The 23,296-nt window shown below is 37.1% G+C and overlaps 2 protein-coding genes across 2 annotated transcripts; both read right to left on the bottom strand.

Annotated features, from left to right (window-relative positions):
* Positions 1-3,265: 3,265 nt before the first annotated feature.
* On the bottom strand, positions 3,266-4,742 carry LOC128092325 (contactin-5-like). The gene is made up of 2 exons (XM_052705959.1): positions 4,715-4,742; positions 3,266-3,812 (listed from the first exon to the last, which is right to left on the bottom strand). The coding sequence occupies exons 1-2, from the start codon at positions 4,740-4,742 to the stop codon at positions 3,334-3,336; spliced, it is 507 nt and encodes a 168-aa protein (XP_052561919.1). The 3' UTR covers positions 3,266-3,333.
* Positions 3,674-22,581, bottom strand: LOC120425901 (uncharacterized). Its single transcript, XM_052706396.1, has 2 exons — positions 20,735-22,581; positions 3,674-3,812 (listed from the first exon to the last, which is right to left on the bottom strand). The coding sequence occupies exon 1, from the start codon at positions 22,579-22,581 to the stop codon at positions 21,799-21,801; it is 783 nt and encodes a 260-aa protein (XP_052562356.1). The 3' UTR covers positions 3,674-3,812; positions 20,735-21,798.
* Positions 22,582-23,296: the final 715 nt, after the last annotated feature.

Here is a 23,296-nt window from a genome sequence, read left to right as displayed (position 1 = left end):
CTCGGGAAGACCTGAGAAAAAGGAGGAGAGCAATCAAACAAAAGCAATTCGAGAATGACATAATTTCGCATATAAAACATACCATATTACTGCAATCACCATCCTGCTGCTGCAGGCGTCAGAATGGCCCTTCCCTCCGTCCTGGTCCTGCTCCATCGTGATGACGTACACAAACCGCCGCCGCATTCACTTCCCTCTAGTCCGGGAGGATTTTCTAGAAGAGGCTAACAAGGTCCCCGTCTTCGTGTTGAATCCGCTGAAACCGCAGCAGAACGCAAATGTTACCGATGCAATCGAGATCTTACTGCGCGTCCAGAAATTGCATCATTTTTTTTTATAATTTTCACTGCAGTGCACTAGCGAAGCACCAAAAAAATATTCACGGACGCGATGAAAGGATGCAGCGTAAAAAACGTCAAAACAAAAATAAATCAAACCAAATGGTACACGGTTAAGAGAATTAGGTGAAATTGTGCACGGTTAAAAAATTAAATCTTTGTGTGATTAAGTTTTGAACTAATCCAAATCTAGCAAAACAATGTAAATGGGCCAATGCCGAATCGTAAACAAAGAGTCTATCCTTCTCGTGAGCAGGGTCGGCCTTTTATATTGACATTTGCCCATTAAAGTTGTTTTGCGCACGGAGATAGAGGAGAAAATCGTGACGTCAGAAATGAACTCAAATCACTCAAAGTTCATTTTGTGAGTGACTTCAACATTTTGGCCTAGTTTGACAGCTACATTGTCCCCATTTTTTTTTGTGGAAGAGAAAAAGAGGCGAATACTTTATGAAACTCATACCTGTCAAAATTCCTAGCCTCAAAATTTTGTCGCGAGTTGCTTTTCTCCTCTATATCGCTTTCCCGGCTCCAATGGTTTGGCGAAAATAAGTAAATAAAAAGTGAAAAGGGGGAAAAAGGGGTATCAACTGCAAGACTCTTTTATTTTAGCATGAACGACCATGTTCGACGTCCGAAGGCGCCACTCGCAGACCCGCGGCGGACCCTTGTTCCTGGACAGAGACCGAGCATTCCCGCTTGACCACTAGCAGCAGCGAGATCGTAACTACGGTGATCGGAACTTGGACAACCGATAGAACTGCGGTTTGCACCGGATTCTTTCGTCGTCGAGGGGAGTTCGCAGGACCGTGTGCAGAAATGTCAAGAGAACGCGAGCAGGACGATAAAATGTAGAGCAAAGTGTTCAAGCCGGAGTTTGATCCGGAATGTCAGGCGTTGGTTGCTTCGGAGGGCGGTGTTCATTACAAAGGAGCGAGACAGAAGATTTTGCTGTTTTCGATTACGAGCGATCGCTTCGGTACGTGGCCAAGACCTATACCCAGGAGCTGCTACATGAAAATATCATTCAGGACTTGTGCGGCCAGCGGAACGAGTGAATGTGCAAGTTCCCCTAGCAGCATTCCTGGTCAAACTGGTGGTGAGAAAGAAAAATTAAGTAGGAAATGGCGTTCACTAACATCTCGTTATAGATTTCCCTGCGGCAAGGACCACCTGATCAAGGTCGGTAGTGCATTTCTGGTGCTGCTGCAGCTTAGGCCTTTGCCTGTGGTAATCCGGGAAGAATTTTGGTAGCTGCAAAAGGCGGAATATATGGGCTCGTTAATGTTGCGGCACGGTAACGACCTGCTCGCAATAGATTACCTGTGGGACTGCGATGTCCACAAGAGAAGCATGGTCGACTGCTACAACAGAACAAATGCATCGTCTGAGAGGGAAAGGCCGGCAAGAAACCACTGCGGCAGGCGATCATCTTCGAGAAGTTGGCTCTGTGCAGCAAGGCTGAACGATTTGCGGATCGAGAGGTAAAGCTATTTGATCTCCTGATGGTAGACCATAGCTTTAACCAACTTTCATCCCACTTTAATTTACATGAACAGCATAATAACAATCGAGCGAGAACATCAAGTACATCTGGACGTACGAGATTTACCAGCTGCTGTGGAAGCAGGCCAGGCGGAACCACCAAATCCGAAAGCCGAGACGTAGGTACTCGATGGACACCTTCAGCAAATCCTGTCCAGCCAGAATCAGATCAGTGATCAATAAGCAGTACTGGGACCAACAGCTCTTCCGGTAGTGCCGTGGCAAGCTCGCCCAACGGAACGATGACGATGGAATGGGCAGGAGTTCTGCCAAGTCGTATGTATCACGAGCAGCACTAGCAGCATTAGCGCAACTGTAAGCATAACCCCCTGATAGCGGCTAACGCTTATGCAAAGGTTATCAGAATGTGTAACTGCATTAAACTGGGCGGTTTGCAGTTAGATTCGGCAGACACATAGCACCTCTGGTGAGGAGGTCGTGCAGATCTATATGTTTTGGATAACTGCGCATTTGACACATTCTGTTGCTCCAGACTTCCAGTTTCGGAAATACATCATCAAACAAGTGGACGCAGGCAAAAATATATATAAATGATAATAAAAGTTCTTAAACATATGTAATTCCTAGTTTTTTTTTCAAATTCCCTTAAAAACACATCAACTTATTCTTTTCGAAAAAAAAAAAATTAAGAGAATCTGACAAATAATAAATTTATGTTCAAGAATATGATCAAATTCTAGCACCATTTAAAATTTAAATTAACAATTTTGCAAATACTACTATTTGTGAAAACATCACCACCATATTTTCAAACCAACAATTTGACAAATCGTTATTATTTCCCATAAAGTAATTTGATGTTTCTTTATGTTCACTAAATCATCCTCGTTCATCCGGGATGTCTTTTAGCTTTGCTGCAAATTCTCTATATGATAACCATTTCAGAAAACATCCACAAATAGTTGTTCAAAGTTATCAAGAAAATTGTTGACCATTGTGAACATTAAAAAAAACTCTATTACGTATGGTAACCATTTAACAAATAGTTATCGAGGTCCGCCAAATAACATTATTACAAATGGTAACCATATCTCATAACGTTTTTTTAAGTTCCTCATCACAATCGATATAGTTTTCGTTTATCCGGGTTCTCTAATGGAATGTTATGTTAAACTTTCATGTGTTTAGTAAATTCATCGTTCAAAACAAATAAATATTGAAAAATGTTACTTTTCGATACTAGTGTTGAAAAGTTCAACTTTTCAGCACCCATTTCAGTGCTGAAAAGTAGAACTTTTCAGCACTGTTATTGAAAGGTATTAATTTTCCATTCTGTTATTTTTGGTAGGGAAAAGTAGGCCGTTTCGTTTCTCCAGAAGAACAGGAAAAGTTGACAGTTTCACAGTGGAATTGCAAAAAAAAACAAATTAAAAAGCTTTATTTTCTATTTCAAAACTACACAAATTCCACACTTGTTTTATACATTAAGTCAATCATCTTCATCATCTTCTTCCTGTTCTTCATCTAGAGCATCAGCAACTTCAAGATCTTCTGAACTTTTTTCTTCCGTTGTAGGTGCCTCTTCCTTATTAATCTCAGGTTCAGGTGTTGGTGGTTTTGGTATCACTCTGGGTGCGTCATTCTCGATCTTAACATCATCCATCCGTGCCTTCTTATGATATTCCGATCTTAAGCCTATTTTCACTTGTTTAGAAATTTCTACTGATTTTACGTCATTTTTAGCAATTAATGTATATTTTCCACTATCTTTCATTTGAGGGTTGTTTATGATCAATGTAGCCGTTGTTATTTTTGTTCCGAGTTCATAGTAATGTTGATTGAATATTTCGTATTTTTCCGTACTATGATGTATGAAAATTCCATCCCAAATCCATGTGAATGTTGGTACCGGATTACCCCGTACTCGTGCTTCTAAATGTAAATCGTTGGTAGTTGGGTGATATATTTCTATAAAAAAAAAATTAAGATAATAATTAAACGACTTTGTATGCATTATTAAAATTAACGACTGAAATTTAGTCTTCGATATAACAGTGCAATCCTGACTTTAATGTACACACTTGGATTTAGATCCAAAAACAACCGATTTCATTGGTAAATGACTATTTAATGGTACACATCAGGCAGACATTTTAGTATCTTCAAAACTACAGGAACTATCGATATAATTTTTGATTCATCGCCTAAAGCACTGTCTAACCCAAACCTCTTTTAACACCATCTGCCTCGGGATTCGAACTAACGACCCTTAGATTGTGAGTTCAATTGCCAGCCAGACAGAGACCGAGACAGGTTTTTTTTCAGAGAGACGACTCCTACATCCGGGCTGAGCTAACGACCTAATCTTTAAGCTTAGATTAGGGCCAACATTGCTTCCCCGTACGACGAAAGGCGTGATCAGACAAATCTCGTCTCGGAAAATGCCACCGGGACCGAATGGGATTAATCTTATTGAGATGATATAATTTTATTAATTTGGACTATCTTATTGAGATGATATAATTTTGTTTTATCATGTTTTTGCTAGACTTAGAAAAATTTCGAAAGCCAAATTATTTTGGGACTTAGAAAAAATTTCGAAATCTTTATCATGGGATGATATTATTTTGTTTTATCTTGTTTTTGCTGGACTTAGCAGAATTTCGAAAGCCAAATTATTTTGGGACTTAGAAAAAATTTTGACCTCTTTATCATGAGATGATATTTTCTAGTTTTATCTTGTTTTTGTTGGACTTAGCAAAATTTTCACTCCTCGACAAAATTTCACTTTTCCGACACTTAGAATATTTTTGAAAACCCTGGATCATGAGATGATTTATAAAATTATTTTTTTTTCAAGCGGGACTTACCTAAAATGGCAGTTTTGTTAATGGACATTTTTATTGAGTTTTTTTTACTTTAATTTACTTTAAATACACTAGTTAAACTAATCACATTAAAAAGTATTTTACCGCATATAAAATTTCATCGCAAAGCGCAAAAATGAGCCCACGCGCTCGCTCACTCTCTCTTTTCTCTCTTCTTTCGTTCACTGCTCGCACGCAACGCGCGCGACCTGTCTTGACAGGAATCGGCAATCGGCAGACAGACAGCTTTTGCGTTCGTGGCGGGCTGGTTTGTTTACGTTTTCGCGCAGTAGTTTTCCGCGGATGAATTATAGTCCGCGAATCGCCGCGGGTTGTGAGTACGTTCTGTGGCCGAGGTAGTGTGTGTTCGTTCGTTCCGTGGTGTTCGAGACCGTGATATGTTGTGGTCCCGAGCAGGGGTAAATAACACGGGAATACTATATTTTGGTATTACTTGGCATAATAACAAATATCAAAATGTGCCCTTGGTTGCCCAGTAATAGATGGTATAATACCATGAAATCATACCAAAAAACTGTATGGAGAAGACCAAAGCAATACCAAAACGAGCCATTCCAAGGGCAAATGAATACCAGACAAAAAACAACTTTCCGGGTAAATAAAAATCACATTGGACAAAAAACAATGAGAATTCTCTATAGGATTACAGCGGGAATTCAATTTGGCTAATTGGATTGCAATGAGAAATGGGTAGAATTTTGATGCTATATTTAAATCCTTCGAACAGGCAGGAAAACGAAGTCTTGCTTGGAGAGCCAAAAAATATCAGGTAAAGTAAACTAGAGGAATACTGGAATCGAACTAATGACAGGTAAGGTGCAGACACCATTTTAGCTACCCGTTTACCAACTGAGCTATCAACGCTTGTTGAAAACGAGCTGTTGCTGCTCAACATGTTTTAGCTGCAGGCAAAAATATCAGGAAATTCAAAGAAAGAGAAACAAACTAAACCAGAACGAGAAAGGCTATAGCACAGGCAGCGTGGCATTTTTCGCGGGATTTTCGAGGATGCATGATTCCAACTGAATAGGATTCAACACAAATCCAATATTTAGAACGAAGTTTGAATACCACATGCATACCAACATTTTGGTATTGAAAGAGTTATTTTATCAAATTAACAAAGATTGACATTATTTTTTTAAGTTTATTGATTGTGACGAAAAAGACACACAATGTTACGTAAAATCCATTATAAAATTTTAATTTTTTCACGTTAAACCTATTGTTGTCGTAAAGTCGTCTAAATATATAAACGTTTTTCTTATCATTTTCAAATGTATCAGCATTAGCGTGGTTCACGTTTCTATGAAAAAGACAAAAGTTGTTATTTTGTCTTGCATCAACCGGAATTTCGTTCTTTTATGTCCCCAGAAGCACTCCTGAAAATTTGAGCCCATTTGGTAAGGTCTAGGAGCTCCAGTTTTAATTTGAAATTTATATGGGATTTTGATTTATTTTCCATGGGAAACTATCTTTTTTTACATTGTATTAGGATTTTTTTTTATAAATCGATGAAATGACTTGATTCTTATAGTAGGAGATAGGTTTTGAACTGGGGAACAACTTTGTAGAACATACCAACATGCTAGGAAGTGACCCTTTAAAGATACAGATACTTTTAGATGGTGGCTTTTGAAGTAAAGCCCCTTCAAAAGCCACCATCTAAAAGTATCTGTATCTTAAAAGGGTCACTTCCTAGAATGTTGGTATGTTCTACAAAGTTGTTCCCCAGTTCAAAACCTATTTCCTACTATAAGAATCAAGTCATTTCATCGATTTATAAAAAAAAATCCTAATACAATGTAAAAAAAGATAGTTTCCCATGGAAAATAAGTCAAAATCCCATATACATTTCAAATTAAAACTGGAGCTCCTAGACCTTACCAAATGGGCTCAAATTTTCAGGAGTGCTTCTGGGGACATAAAAGAACGAAATTCCGGTTGATGCAAGACAAACTAACAACTTTTGTCTTTTTCATAGAAACGTGAACCACGCTAATCAGCATACTTTTTAGAATGTTAAACATAATTTAAATTAGATTTTTTTATGAATCACCTTTATATTTAAATATTTTTATTTAAAATACCTTTACAGTACCAATGTATGGTATTCCCTAATTTATAAAGTTCATTAAATGACTTTTTTAGACCAAAATAAAATAGTTGGCTTTAATTTGAAGTAGATTTGCGTTTTTAAGTATGTAAGTAAGTAACAGTATGTCAAAATTCGACATTTTCTTAAAATTTGCCCAATAACAAAACAATACCATAATTTGGTATAATACTACAGATTGGTATTAACATACACTTTAGACTTTTTTTCAAGGGCTCGCGAAAACCAAAATTTGGTCTTGATACCATTGAATGGTATTATTTTGCATTTCCCTTGTTATTTACCCATGCTCGGGGTAAAGTGATTGTTTGTGTTTTTGTGGCTGGGGGCGAAGAAAAAGTTTCGCTCCGTGTTGACGGGTGCAAGGAAAGTTTCGGCCAAGCCGCTGCCCCAGAAAAGTAATCCTCTTGCTCAAGATGCTGCTGTGGATTAACGAGGAAAGGATTTTGGTGGATTCTCCAGGACAAGGACAAGGGGTTGTTTACGTTTTTGGTGCAGTAGTTTTCCACTGATTAACAACAGCCTGCAAATCGCCGCGGGTTGTAAGTGCGTATTTTGGCCGTGGGAATGTGCGTTAGTTGGTGTCGCACGCCATGGCGGAAGGCAATTATTATTCAAATTGAATGTACCTAAAATGTTTTTTCGTGGATAGGTAGCTAAGGGGGTCCCTTTTCGATATCTGTGACCTAGAAAATATTTCACCTAGGGATTTTCGATTTTTTGTCATTTTCAGTTTTTTAACTGTATAAATGCAGGCGCACGGTACTTTTGGTAACTTTGCGGTTGCACAGCACCTCCCTAATCCTTTTAATTGCAATGGATACTGATCAAAGGGGTCGTCGTGCTATTGCATATATTTTTTAGTTTCTTTCCTTTAAAGACCATATTTTTGCTTATTTTTTTTTTGTTTGGGAATTTTATAAATTTAAATGTTTGTATAAGACCAAGCCACGTTGCCCAGTTGTAACGCTTCCGCCTTGACAATATTTACAAATTTCTACACTTTCAAATAGGTTTGCTAGAATTTCAGGAAAATTTTCAGCGGCCAATGCAAATAAATTAGTGCATTATTGATTTGTTCAGTTCAATTGTACAGATTTTCGAAGCTTTTTCTTTGACTTGGCTTTACAAAAAGTTTGATTTGTTTTAATATTGTTAGTAGTATGCAATTTTGGATGTAATTTTTTGTTGCCCCCTGATTTTTCGGGAAAACTTCGAAGGGAGGAGTGACAAAAACTTTAAATAAAATTTGTACCAGCCTTACTTATTCACACTAAATTTTGAATTAATTCGAATTATACGGCAAATGATACAGCCATCCCACATATTCGGAACACCCACAAATTCGGGACACTTTTGTGATAATTTGTCAAAAGCATGCCAAATGCATCTTTTCTGTGTACCCTACTATTTTTAGGACCTTTATTTGGACATTCCTTTGCTACCGTAAACTGGGGTCAATCGGGACACATGGGGCAAATTGGGACAGCAGTTTTAACCATGTTGGAGCACAATATTTTGATTTATCTGATTGGTTTCAGTTAGAACATACTCAGGCCAACAAAATGTGTACATCCATTTCCAAATTTAAAAGCTTTAAGTGCTCTAAAAACTGCTGTCCCTATTAAGACTGTAGTCCCGATTCACCCCAGATTACGGTATTTCATTAATATAAGTAGTACTTTTAAAACAAAAAACTGCATTTCGAGACTATTTTATTCAGAGCAGCAAAATGCTGCTTCCAAATTGCCTGTTCCATAATTGTGGGATGTTATTGTGCCTCCCACAATTGTGGAACACCTGAACTTAACTGATATTTTCACAAAAAAAGTTAGCAGACCATTCATAAAACATTACTAAGCATGAGTTTTTATTGGTTTCAGAATGTGAAGTCATTATTTTTTTAAAAATATGTACCCCTGGAGCGATAAAAAAGATTGTTTACATCGTTAGAAAAAAGTGTTCCGAATTTGTAGATTTCAAGGGTCAAAGTTTTTCTTCAAAAACTTGATATAAAACGATAAAATTTGCAGTTGTTCGATACAGCATTCGAAAAATCGCAAAAACAGCTTTCAAATGAAGGTAAAAGCGAATCATTATGTTCAATTATCGATTTTCTATGATTTTTTGAATATTGGCCGATCTGTAAACTGTTCCGAATATGAGGGATGACTGTTTACAAATATTTTGAAAAAAATTAGATTGTCATTATGTTTAGTCTTCCAGCAGATTGTTTGCTATAGTTTTTAATTTTAGGCTTATTTAATAAAAATAAATTTTACTAGAAAATCACATTATATCATTAAATTAATTTGTTTTATTAAAATACAATTGAAAAACAGTCTATATAAAACTTATATTTTCTTACTGTGTATTACGCTTTCTAAAGCCACCAAATTATTACAGAAAAAAAATATCTGGAAACATCACAACTTGTTATAATACTTTTATGTTTTTGAATGATATTTTTCGCCCCATATTTTTACAGTAAAAAAATGAACTGGTCGGGATAATTTTATGTTTATGGATGATATTTTTCCGCACCATAGCATGATAATTTGAAGTTTCCAACACGAACTTAAGTTGATAATTTTTTGATATGCGTAGAGTAAATTATGTTCGCGTTTATGTTTGATTACCCGGGCAGAAAGTCGCCCGGGCAGAAAGTCGCATCATGGGACGAACAAAAAAATAACTTGAGTTGTTTTAGTGAACATGGCATGATTTTTGTTTGTTCCAAAAACTAAAAAAATGGCCGCCGAAATTCATGATACTTTTTATGTTCCTAGACAGTGGATCATCAAATGTTTTATTTTCATTTTTATTTGATATTTTTGGACTTAGCAGAATTTCGAAAATAAATTTATTTGGGACTTTGAAAAAATTTCGACCCGTCTATCATGAGATGATATTTTGATGTTTGATCAAGTTTTCGCTGGACTTAGAAAAATTTCGAAAGCCAAATTATTTTGGGACTTAGAAAAAATTCGACCTCTCCATCATGAGATGATATTTTCTAGTTTTATCTTGTTTTCGCTGGACTTTCGAATGCCCAATTATTTAGGGACTTAGAAAAAAACCGACCTGTCAATTATGAGATGATACAATTATTTTTCATCATGTTTTCGTTGGACTTAACAAAATTTCACTTTTCTGACACTTAGATTTTTTTTACAACTCTGATCAGTTTTTGAATGTATTTGTTGTTCAAGCGGGAAATGCCAGTTTTGTTAATAGAAATTTTTATTTAGTTTTTTTATTCATTTGGTTGTAATTTAAATACACTAATTGAACTATTTGCATTAAAAAGTTTTGAACTACTCCTAACAATTTATCAAAGCGCAAAAATGAGCTCACGCGCTCGCTCACTCTCTCTTTTCTCTCTTCTTTCGCTTACTGCTCGCACGCAACGCGCGCGACATGTCGTGACAGGAATCGGCAATCGGCAGACAGACAGCTTTTGCTTTCGTGGCGGGCTGGTTTGTTTACGTTTTCGCGCAGTAGTTTTCCGCGGATAAATTGTAGTCCGCGAATCGCCGCGGTTTGTGAGTACGTTCTATGGCCGAGGGAGTGTGTGTTCGTTCGTTCCGTGGCGTTCGGGAGCCGCGATATATTGTGGTTAAGTGATTGCTTCTGTTTTGGCTGCTGGGGGCGAAGAAAAAGTTCTGCTCAGTGTTGGCGGATGCAAGGAATGTTCAGGCCAAGCAGCTGCACCCAGAAGAGGAATCCTCAATGTCACTTGTCCTCCTTCCTCCTCCTCCTCCTGCAGGTGCTGTCTTGACACGGATTAACGCCGGAACGATTTCGGTGGATTTGACAGGACACGGGAGTTCTCGGTGAAGGAAAACACAGCTGGTTATGTTTGTTTTGGTTTTGGTGTCGCGTGATTGGAATCCTGATTTGTGCGGGAACATTGTTTTCGCGAGTGCGCGATTGTGTGCGTGTGTGTTTGTTTACGTTTGACGTATTCTTGGTGAACGGGTGATTACAACTGGATGAAACTTTCTTGGTGTTTCCGGAGGGGGTGAGCGAGAGAAAAACAGACAAATCCGCGTTGGTGCTGGCTGCGGCCTGCGATTGTTCATGTGACTGTGCTTTGTTTACGTTTTTAATTGATTATTGTGAGTGTGTGGCAAGGGCAGGGACGTGACAATGTGACATTGCTTCTGTCCTTTAGGAGTGTCCGTGACAGAAAGAAGAACCTTTCTCTGGTTATTTCAGAGGAGGTAATCTATTGAGCGACTCGCGAGCAGTTTTCCGGTGAAGGTGGAGAGTGGAGTCCATCTGAATCGATGGTACATGCAGGTTCTATATACTTAGTTGGAAGAAGTATTTCAACGATTTTTTGACTCAGATAAGTATTATTTGCTTTCCTTTTCTATTTTTTTTATAATATCATGTTGGATTATTTGATAAAAAAAATCCTGGAAATTCCGTTTGAGAATTGATATTTTGTGTTTTATTTTCCTTAACAAGACCACAACCTTGGCATTTTTCGGGACATTCAGCATCTGGCGTTTTGTTTTATTTGACAAATTAGCTGCGATGCAACCGTGCTTTGGTTTTGGTTGGATGAATCTGAAGAGGATTAACCAGGTATGTATTATTTTAATGTGAACCTATCACTGTTCGAACTTCATTTGTTAATTTTGCGAATATATTTATATTTTTTTTCAAACCAAATCAGTGTAGTCATTAATTTTATATTAATTGAGTTGAAACGCCAAGATTATTGATCACAGATGGCTTCGAAAATCTTTTTCTGAGAAGTCACTAGAATATTTTTTGCGAATGGTTGTTTTAATATTTTTAAAAGACGTTCTCGTAAAGAGATTATTTTATTTAAATTTCACGTTGTTGCAGTATTATATTGGTATAGAAGTTGTCCTAAGCTGAAATGAGGAGTACCTTTAGAAATTGTTTAATTCAAAGAAAGATTTTGGTTTTGAGCGAATAATTCAACTGATGAAAAAACATCAACTTTCTTCAATATTTTATTTGGTTTTATTATCTCAGTGTTTTAATGAATTTGAGCATGAATCGTTTTAAAGTTTATCAATTGATTTTTTAGAAGTAGATTAAGTTAAAGTCAATGTAACTTTTTCCAACATAAAGTTGTTTATATTACATTGAAAAACTGATGATTTATGTAACCTGCAATATCAAATAAAGTGAAATTTTATTTAAATATTTAAGGGTGCACAGCAGCGATGGAAGTTGTTGTCTTCTTATTCCAAAATTGTCAAACTTACGGACCCAATCCTGCTTCAACGTGATTGTAAAAATAGTCAAACTTTGTTGTAAATTACTTTGTAGACAGTACATTAGGGGATGAATAAAACAATATTTCAATAGTACCCGTAGTTTTGGAGATACTAAAATGTCTGTAACAAAAATCTGGGTGCAAAAGCTCTGGTTGATGTGCACCGTTAATGAACCTCTTTAATTAATTTTTACATTTAAAAATATTGTTGACTGTACTGAAAGTCATTTTAATAACAGATTGATTGAATGTTATTAATAAAAACCTTCAAAAAATAGATAAGACTGGTATCCTTTAAAAAAATACACACATGTGGGATTAATATAAAAATGGAAAAACTCAATATATAAATCGATTTAATTTAAAAATCAATGTTGATAATTAATTCAATTTATACGCAATGTTTTTTTCACAGTACGCTTTCACTGTGCGTGCACGCTCTCTCTCTCTCTTTTCGCTTTTCTACCACTTGCTGCTTACGCTCGCACACACGGCGAAATGTCAAAACAGGAATCAAAACAAACCGGTGCTGTGCTTTTTTGTTTCGTAAATTGGGGAAAAGTGCATTTTTGGTGCATTATGTGTCGATAGTCGTATGTATTTGTGTTTGTTTATGTGTAGTGAGTAAGGGGAAAGTGGAGGTTGTCGTTTTACCGCGGAAAAGAACGAGAATCTTGTGTGTTTTTGCGTCACCATTTTGGTACATTAGAAGAAGGAAAACTAAGTAGATTCACCACCGCCAGAATGGGCCACCGATGGAAACTGAGGCTTCAATTCGGAGTGAACCCCGGCAGGCTGTGCTGTTTTTGTTTATGTGTTTTATGTCGGTAATTGCGTGTGTATTAGTTTGTTTATGTGGGGGATGTGGTTTGCAAAAGAATCGGAGGAGGTTTTTTCGCGATCGACTTTTGCACCTGTCACAGAAGAAGTCAGAAGAGGAATCTCCGTTGCCTTTACCATCATTCAGCTTTACGGAAGCTCTACAATCTCCAGATTCTTCCTGTGGCAGACGGTGCTATTTTTTCCTCTTGACAGATGCATCTCGCTGAAGAGGAGCTTTGCAGTCGGAAGGTATTATTTATTTATCTCAGCCCCCAAAGTTTTTGTTCTGCTGCAGCTTGTCCCCTCCGTCAAAAGCCCGGTTAATTTTTTTTCAGCCTCTGAAGGAGGAGGCAAAATGGTGCAATCTAATAAGCAGCTGCGTTTTGTAACTGTCTCCAGCGTGGCGGGTCCTATCTATTTCCCGAGCATGGGTAAATAACAAGGGAAATGCGTAATAATACCTTTCTCTGGTATCAATACCAAATTTTGGTATTCCTGGACCCTTTAAAATTTGTCTTAAGGATTATGCAAGAGCAAAATGTGGTATCATACCAATTTAAGGTATTGTTTTGATATTGCAAAATTGCAGAATTTGTCAATGGTCGAACTCCACATTTTGGTATTCTTTTGGTATTACAGTATTTTATCAAATTCCTCTGCAACTATGGGAAAATTTTGACCAATTTTGACAAAATAATTAATTTCGCGCTAAAATGATGTCTCAAAGCAAATGCTTTAATTGAAAACCGGAAATTTCAAACTTGATTTTAAACATTTTTGATATATCCCCTACAGAAATGACTTGAAATTGTGGAAAATTTTCTAAGTCAGGATGGCACATTTTGGTATTAAAGTGTTTTATCAAATTCCTCTGAAACTATGGGAAAATTTTGACCAATTTTGACAAAATAATTAATTTTGCGCCAAAAAAAGGAAAGGTTTCATCAATTTTCTCTGAAACTATGGGAAATGTTTTAAAAAAATTTACGAGATAATGCATTTTGCGCTAAAATGACTTGAAACCCAAAAATGTTAAAGATGATTTAATAAATTTGTGTGATATACTCACTAATTATTTTTTCCAAAGGGTTGACAGTTCTCTAAGTCGGGATAACCAAATACTTTGAAAAACGAGTCAATCGACAGATTATTGAATTTTGTTGAATTTTAATTCAGTTTCATTTTAATAACACTTATTTTTCAATCTTGTTATTTTTCAGAAGCTTCAAGAACTTCAAGCACAGGCCATTCATCAATGACAAATGCATTCGGTGTGGTGAAGAATATCACTAAGAACAACATGGAATCATCAGGTGAGTAGATTTGGCTGTTGCATATGGATCATTTCCGTTTTTTCACTAACTGCAACTGTTGCACTAAAAATGGTATGAAAATACCAAATTTTGGTATTACTTGTGCAAATACCAGCGACCATAATGTGCTCTTGGTTGCCAAGTAATAGATGGTAAAATACCATGAAATCATACCAAACTCATGTATGTGGAAGACCACAGAAATACCAAAATATGATTTTCCAAGGGCGCGGGAATACCTAAAATTAAAACCATGGCAATACCAAGTGTTGGTATTCAAGCAATGTTCAAAAATCCAGAATACCTCAACTTGGTGTTGAAATGGTTTTATTTTGAGGTATTATCTTACCCTTGGAATAACATGGTTTGGTATTGTTGTGCCCTTCCACATACAAGACTTTGGTATGATTTCATGGTATTTTACCATCTATTACTGGGCAACCAAGGGCACATTTTGGTCGCTGTTATTTGCCCAAGTAATACCAAAATTTGGTATTCCCGTGTTATTTACCCCTGCTCGGGTTGGCAGCACCATCTTCCACCAGAAGATTTTGAAGCCTCTATCGTTCAAGTAGCCATCATTTGCATAGGACAAATCCGGTAATTTCAGCAACGGAAATGTCGTTTTTATTCAGATAAGTATTAATTGCTTTCATTTGGTTGTATTTACATTTAATAATTATTGTAAAGGCGGAGTATCTTTACAAATATGATTTGGATTTTAATTTGGGAATTGATACTTTGTGTTCTCTTCTCTTTCACAGGACAGCAATTTCTGGACAACCATCATCACATCATTGTATTCATCATAGGGAATTGATTGGATGGATTTAGAGATCATTTACAAGGTATGTTAAAAAATATTGTTATGTGAACATATCACTTTTTATCAATTGGATATTCAAAACATGTAAATTCCCGTTTTTTTAAAGATAATGGGTCTTAATTGAAAATATTCATGGTGTTAATTTTTGAGATATTAACCTTAAAACTACCATTTAGAAAAACTTGTAGCAAATTGTAATTCTCACTTTTTTTTTCAATTGTCCTTTGTACAAAGGAAACCTATGGCGCATTGGTGGTTTTGAAAAAGTAATCTAGAATTATTGATTGGCAAAAATAAAAAGGAATCTAAAAATATGCAATTAAGCATTTCAAATAGAAGATTACACCAACTTTATGATAAACGCTTTTTTCGTTCGTATTCATGCATACTTTCGTTTTGCAAAATCATCTTCAATCAAAGTCATCTGGTTTATGGTACCCATGCTTATTAATGTTAACCCCAAATTAAACTAAACAATCATTTTTTTTATAAATAAATTAGTCTCTTGTACATTTATATATTTTCAGAAAATTAAAAAAAAACACCGATATATCACTTGTTTTCATAGTTCTTTTATATTTTCAGATGACAGTTTTCGACATAAAAAAAACTTCTTGTGACTATTTTTTTGTAAACAGTGCATTGGGCTTACTCAGTTCAGATTGCGCGATGCACTTTTACTTAAAAATAAGTCCTTTTAAGTTTTCTGTCGAAAAATACCATCTGAAAATAAAAATGTATAATGGGAAGTTTCGAAATTGGAATTTGTAAGATTTCTTCACAAATCACAACTTTTCATGATACATTAATGTTTCTGGATGATATATTTACGAACAGTTTTTTTCAGGCAAAAACCTGAACCTTTCTTGATTTTTTTATGTTTCTGGATGATATTTTTTCGCACCATTTTTTTCAGGAAAAAGCGGAATTGGCCATGATTATTTCATGTTCCTGGATGATATTTTTCGGTACCATGACATGATATTTTTAAGTTCAAAATGTCAACTTGGTTTGATATTTTTTTGATGTTTCGTAGAGTAACTCATGTTACATTTTATGTTTCTACATCTCAAGCGTTCTGGAAACATGTCATCTTCATGTTTTTGGCAACATGACAAGTTTACCGTAAGATGTAATTTTCTGATCGGGGTGGTTCCTTAGCAATCGCCGTTTGAAGATAGGGGTTTCGCTCAAAAATCGCCAAAAAGTCGATTTTTTTGGGAGGGTACAAAACTGGAGGGGGAGGTCCGATTTGGATGAAATCCGGGATTTTCGCATGTTTTGATAGTATTAACAGCTCTGCCAAATATGAGCAGAATCGGAGATGGTAATTTTCAAATGCTGTTCCGCTTTAGATGGAAGGACCCATATTGGTTTCACTTTTTCTTAACTAATGTTTTCAAATTCAAGTTAGTATGTTTATAGTTTCGTTTTCTTTTTGAGCAGCGAAGAGACTTTCGTTTGTCACTCTTTTTTGAAATATCTAAGTCTGGGTTATTATTTTTCGTGTCGACTTCTTCATCTGATATTTCTGAGCAAGAGGATGAAGTAGTGCTTTTTAAGATTTCTGAATCAACATTATTTTTTAGCAAAAAACGATTTTGTGGAATAATCTTAAGTTGGTTTGCATGCGCTTTGCGGCTTGAGCCCTCCACCTCAATGAGATAAACAAGTTCAGAATGGTTTGATTATTTTAGCGTTATAACTGAATCTTCTACCATTTACTTTTTGTGTGTAGATCACATTATCTTGTACCTTAAAATTAGTTTTTGTTTTTAATTCATCATGCTCAGCGAAAGTGCTGGGTTTAAACTTAAGGTTAACAAATTGTGTTCTTGGTTGAAATGCAAAAATTCGTTCGTTGGGTATGATGTTGTCATCTGTGCTTGGAGTTTGGTGGTGATGATGTATGAATGTCCGTATTTTATTGTCGATCTGTAAAGATGAATGAGAATGCAGGCCAAGGGTGCATGATACTGATGATACTCGTCGGTTGACACACCTAGGCGAGGAACATCCCGGAAAGAGCCCAACTACATCCGTAGTGCTGTTTGGACATTTTCTTACCTCCACGTTGGCTTGGTTTAGTCATCATGATGACAAGGTGTAACCTAGCTGGTGGCCTGTGGAAACGACTCGTAAACCTTTGACCAGCGAGGGTCAGAGTCGAGACGGCTAGAAGAAAGGGGCGCGTCAATGTGGGAAAGGGAAGTAATTTGTGATTGTAGACGGTATTGTTTTGATTCCCAGTATGTTGAGTCAACTGCTGTGGATGTACCTGAGCATCGCAGAACGGGGTTTCTCTTCTTTCCATTTCAGCTAACAGCTATCTTCTGTTTATTTTGTTTCACTGATTTTCTAAAACGGCTTCTGCTTACTATCCTCCATTTGATTTCGATTTTACTTAATTGATTCTCTTATTTCTCAACGCTTTTTCACTCTATTTTACCAATTGATGCTGCTGTAACAAACTGTCTGCTTTCCCTTAATTTGGCAGCGATGTCAATTTTGTTTATCATGTGCTTTTTCTTTATTTATCTATTTGAATAATTTCTCATCTTCCATGTAAATTGCCCTCAATACAATCTAAGCTTGTTTGTTACCTCTATTTATTAACTATTGTTAATTTCTTTATCTACTTCATAAATTACTATCTTTACTTAGTATATTTCCTTCACTGTCCATTGTTTTGAAACTTCACCTTTTTCTTAAGCAAGGTTGGAGCCCTTACTCAATTTATGGAATGATTAAAGGATTAACACAAACATTACTATTGTACTTTTGGTAAACTTTTATAACATGCTTAGGACCAAAAATTGTAACAAAACACCGCGACAAAAGTAATAGCAACAGATAAACACGACTCAACAATAGGGAAGATTTCAGGAGAAAACAATACACAGTAAATAACAACTAGTTTTTGAATTCAAACTAAAAATAAAACAGTTTTTGCTTTAATGAAAATTGGTATAGGCACACTTTAAATGGTTAGGCGCTTATACTTACATCAAACCCTACGTAATGTACCACCCCCGGCCGAGTTAAAATGCGTAACCGGAAAAGAAGGTGTGCATGCCTGGCACGAACACTCAAAGCGTGTTCTAGCGTGCTGCTCGTACTGACTCAGAGCAAGGGTGAGATGTAGGTGTAAGGGCAGTGCGTGTTCGTCGGGAACCTGGTGCATAAGATCGGTCAAGGCCCGTTCTTACACTGAAAATTGCGAATTGCGAATTGCGATCTGTAAAGATGAATGAGAATCTCCCTCGCCTATTATTTTATCCAACACCGCTTTTGTGGTTTGCACTGCCCTTTCAGCAAGTCCATTACTAGCTGGGTGATAAGGTGGTGAAAATATATGCTCAATGTTTCTCGCCTTGCAAAACTGTGCAAATTTCAAACTATTTAATGGTGGACCGTTGTCGCAGACAATAGTGGATGGAAACCCCAAAAAAGTGAAAATATTATCCAATTCTTGAACAACTTCTTCTGCTGCAGTTTTACTCATTCTTTTGACTTCTATCCACCGTGAAAAGGCATCAATCAATTTCAAAAATGTACGGTTAAATTTCTGAAAAAAATCTATGTGTACACGTTCAAATGGAGTTGTTGCTTTTGGCCAATTACCATATATTATTGGCGTTCTGTCTATAGCGGTATACGCACTTCGGAAGGAACCGGTCAAGAAAAAAAATCAAATGGGCAGCAGCAGCAGCGCAAGCAAGTCAGAGAGGGTGAAGAAAAGCCCCAAGAAATCGCTCCCTCTCCTTTGTTCTGCTGTTCGTAAAGCTGTTTCTTGACCCCTTTCCTTCCGATCTGCATACTAGCCTTATACCATTTAACTGACATGTTTTGCAAGAAGAAGAATAATTCTCTATGTCTGTACCTATTCCTTCCCAATAAAGAAATTGCCTTGAAATAAGTTTCGTTTTATGAATTCCCCTATGGTTCGCATGCAATAACTGAAGAGCAAATTCTTTAAGAGAAGTTGGTATGACAACCCTATTTCTGAAAATTAGGCAATTCGCTTCTATGCTGAGGTCGTGCCTTTTCGAAAAATATTTTTTAAATTGTTTTTGTTTTGCGTATGTTGGCCAACCATTTTCTACATATCGTATAATTGAGACGAGAACTGGATCGAGTTTGGATTGTTCGGCTATTAATTTTGCATTGTTGTTGCATTTTGCAACAAGAAAATTTAGAAAATTTGATGCACTTCTTTTACTTTCTTCTATATCCGCGATACTAGGTTTTTCATTGAGAGGTAGTCTTGATAGACAATCTGCAACGTGATTTTCTCTGCCTGGTTTGTGAATTATGGTGAATTCAAATATTGACAGTCATGAAATGTATCTTTGTAAACGATTTGCAATTATTGTGGGCTTAGCTCGTAGCTGGATTTTCTGGCATCTTCTCACGGTCATTGGAAACGGTCGTGGATAGACTTAAGGATTCCCAGTTGGAGTGAAAAAATCAATTTATAGAAAAAGTATGGATTAAAATTTTGCTTTTTTATCACTTCTCCGACATCAGGAATAATTGTTTGAACATGCTCGCAATTTTTTTATTCGGTCGGAAATGTATTATTTTTCTTGAAAAAAAAACTTTCATTTTTAATCACATGATCACCCCTAATTCTGGCTCGATGCCGCCATCATGCGACCGCGCGCTCCGTTTGTTTGTCAACAAAGCTGCAGCTGGATGGTGAGAAGAAGTGAGGGAGGAAGAGTTTTTACATTTTTATGCCCGCATCTGGCCCGCCGCCTATTTCGTCGGTCGTTGAGTCGCCGGTCGTTTCCAGCGACCGAGTCCAGCTAGTAACTGATCGTACAATACCATTGGGCTGTTCTTTTTACTTTGGAATACCCCCAGCAATGGTTTGTGATCTGTTATTATAATGACTTGCTGACCGATAACGTATTTATAAAAATTTTCCATTGCAAAAACGATGGCCAGTGCTTCTCGGTGTAGATAATCTTCGCGATACGAAAAACACTGGTCTTTCTTTTCCCTCCACGTTGTGGCTGAGAACCCCTGCTATACCGTCGTCACTTGCGTCGCATGTTACAGTGATGAGTTTTGAAGGGTCAAAGTGAGTTAGTATTTGTGCACTACAAATAGCTTTTTTACTATTTCCAAAGGCAAGCTTGTATGGCTGTGTATGGTTTGTGTAGAAATGGCTTAGCGTTTTCGTCGATCTTGATATCTACTACTACATCTTTGATCGGCTCGGTTAAGTCTTCATCAAAAGCTTTCGGAAAATCCTTTTTTGAATTTTGAACCGTTCTCTCTATTCATCGTTTTCTTGCATCTATGTGTATGGAATTAAGAGCAAAGCTTTCTCTCCAATCTGGCCAAATTACGTTTAACCAATCCCTACCCAAGAGAGGTGTAAATTCTCGGAGAGATTTGATCACAACTATTGTTAAGTGCAATAATTTTTCTCTCAATTTTACTTGTACTGGAAGTGTGCCAACCACTGAAACTTTGTCTCCAGAAACCACGTAAAAATGTTTGTGTATCGGAATGAGCTTAATTTTGTTGAAATATTTTTCATAGGTTTCGAGAGAGCATATAGTTGCACAGGCACCTGTATCACATTCCAAAGTTATATTTTTACCATTTATTGTCAGGTCCACAAAAGCTGGTGTTGTGTTTAACTTACCCAATAACAAGCTATTTACATTATTTACGAGATTGGGAGAATCGTCATCCGATCAAGGATCTGACAGGCATGCACTTCTCCGAAGTCACCGCCACAGGCGCTGTCAATGTTGTTTACGTGGGGTTTTTGAAAAGGTTGTATGAAACAAAATAATTAATTTTTATCTTAACATTAATTAATTTTTAGTTTATATATTTAAGTAAATGGCAAGGATTACGTACAGATTTCCTCATTTATCATTTATAAGACCGATAAAAAAAGTTGTACTAGAACAACACGTAACATTAAACTAAAAATTAAATATATTCAGTTTCCTTGAAACAAAATTAGCTTGGTAAGATTCTTCCTGACTGTTGGTTCAAATTCAATTACACTTTCAGAATACTCAGTTTATTTAAAATTTAAACATAATTCAACCACGAGTTTGATCAACATATTTCGATGATTATTTATTGCATCCTGTTCTAAATCTGAGATTAAATTTAAATCGTTTAAAAAAACTACAATTGCTACAAGTTATTTGAATATTAATTAAAGTTCAAATCTGAAATTAAATGTAAATCGCTTGAAAAAAAACTTGATGATTAAAACAAAAAGATTTTATTTTTGCAATTCATGTGCATAATTTTTTTTCAAAAACCTCGCTGCAAAAACTTGGTTCGATCCAAGGGGCAGGAAACTCCAAGTATAATTTGTTAATCTTTTTGGTTTTGGCGAGCAGTCTTGTCGAGAAAGAAAAACAGATTTTCTCTACTTCACCGACGTTTCGGCCTTTATTTTGAGGCCTTTTTCAGGGGGTTTACTAAAAATGTTCAGCTTTTACAATTTGTGTGTGTTTGGTTGTGTTTTGTGTACTTACTAGTTGTCTGTTTCTTGTCAAGAATGTTTTAGTCCTATTGTTAAACTGTCCTTTACGTTTGCTGCACATCACTGTTTAAAGAATTAATTTAATATTGTTTTGTAAACTATTGTAAAATACTAACATGTTTGTCCAAATAAATTGTTGTAAAACAACATTCAACTGCTGGGTCACTTTGTACTGTACAACGTCTAATTGCTAACTGTCAGGTGGATTGGTTCAGTTGTGATTGTGTTGTGTGTTTTTGTGGTTTTGTTTTGGTTTTGTGTTTGTGTAGGACATGTAGTATTCCAGCGTATGTGCTGTTCAGGCCATCGGTGTCGGTCCTCTTGTTGACAGTGTCAGCTGTGTTGTGGATCCAAATCATCTCCAAGAGAGGGAGAGATGATCTCTTGAAGGACTGGTCCAGTATTTTGGCTTGTGTTATATCGAACCGGTGGCCGGTATCGATACAATGGGACACAAGCGCGGTTTTTTCCCTGTGAGCCTGAACCTCTACGTCGGTGTACGTGTGGCCGGACTGGATCAGCTGGTCCAGTTTGTTTACATCGCTGCGATGGCCAGACAGCCTGTTTTTGAGCAGGTTGCTGGTCATGCCGATGTATCTACACTCACACTGGTCACATTTGATGCAGTAGATCACGTTGTGTCGATTCAGCATCGGGATCGGGTCCTTGATCCGTGTGTAGAGGTTGTTGACAGTGTGAGTGGATCTGGGTGCTACTACGATGTTCGGGTAGTCTTGTTGTAGTAGTTTGGCAATACGGGGTGTAAGTGTTGGGATGTAAGGAATGGATCTGTATCTTTGGAGTTCTTCGGAATTAGGGTGATTGGGTCTATTTTGGGGATTAGGATTGTTTTTTCGGTTGAGGCATCTATTGATTAATGAGCGGGGATAGTCGTTTAGGGAAAGGTATTTGTGAACTATTTGCTGAAGATTTCCGATCATGAAACAATTGGAATCAACCCCGGGAAAAGCAGCGTGCATCTTTCCGAACGCAGCAAGACCCGGATTAGTTGGAGGCGGTACTCTAAGGAGAAACTGCAGGAGATTCTCCTTTCGAACCGAAGTCGAGCGGATCCAATGGCGTCAGTAAACGAAGCCGGAGAGAAATTTGACGCAGAAATTGTGGCGGCCGTTGGAAGTCTCGTCGATGTCCGCTTCGATGAGCGTTCAGACCCACATGACTGGTACGGGGATCAGCTTTCAACACTCAAAACTTTGAGAGACGATGCCTACCGGAAGTTTAAGAGCACCAAGTTGGTAAGTGACTGGGATAGGTACAAGCGTTGCAGAAACCGTTACGTGAACCAAATCCGGACATCAAAGAACTCGTCAATCAACAACGAAATAAGGAGCTGCGGCGGTGATTCAAAGAAGCTGTGGAGGTGTTTGAAATCGCTTATCCAGCCTGGAGGACAACCGCCAACTGAGATAGTGTTTGGAGGACCACGAGGAGATGCTGAGACGGCGACGCTTCTGAACGAGTTCTTTGTACAGAGTGTGGAGGAGATACATGGAAAGATTCCACCAACGGCATTTACGCCGCCGACGACAGGAGGGACGGAACACAAGGAGTTGTTGAGTAACTTTGAACCGATCACAATGAACAAACTGAAGGAAACGGTACGGTCACTCAAGAATTGTGCTGGAGTTGAACATGTCACGAAACGGGTCATGATGGATGCTTTGGACGTGGTTG

The sequence above is a fragment of the Culex pipiens genome, chromosome 1, assembly GCF_016801865.2.
Source record: "Culex pipiens pallens isolate TS chromosome 1, TS_CPP_V2, whole genome shotgun sequence".
NCBI lineage: Eukaryota > Metazoa > Arthropoda > Insecta > Diptera > Culicidae > Culex > Culex pipiens.
The sequence above is the reverse complement of the archived record's forward strand: the minus strand, read 5'-3'. Positions and strand labels throughout refer to the sequence as shown.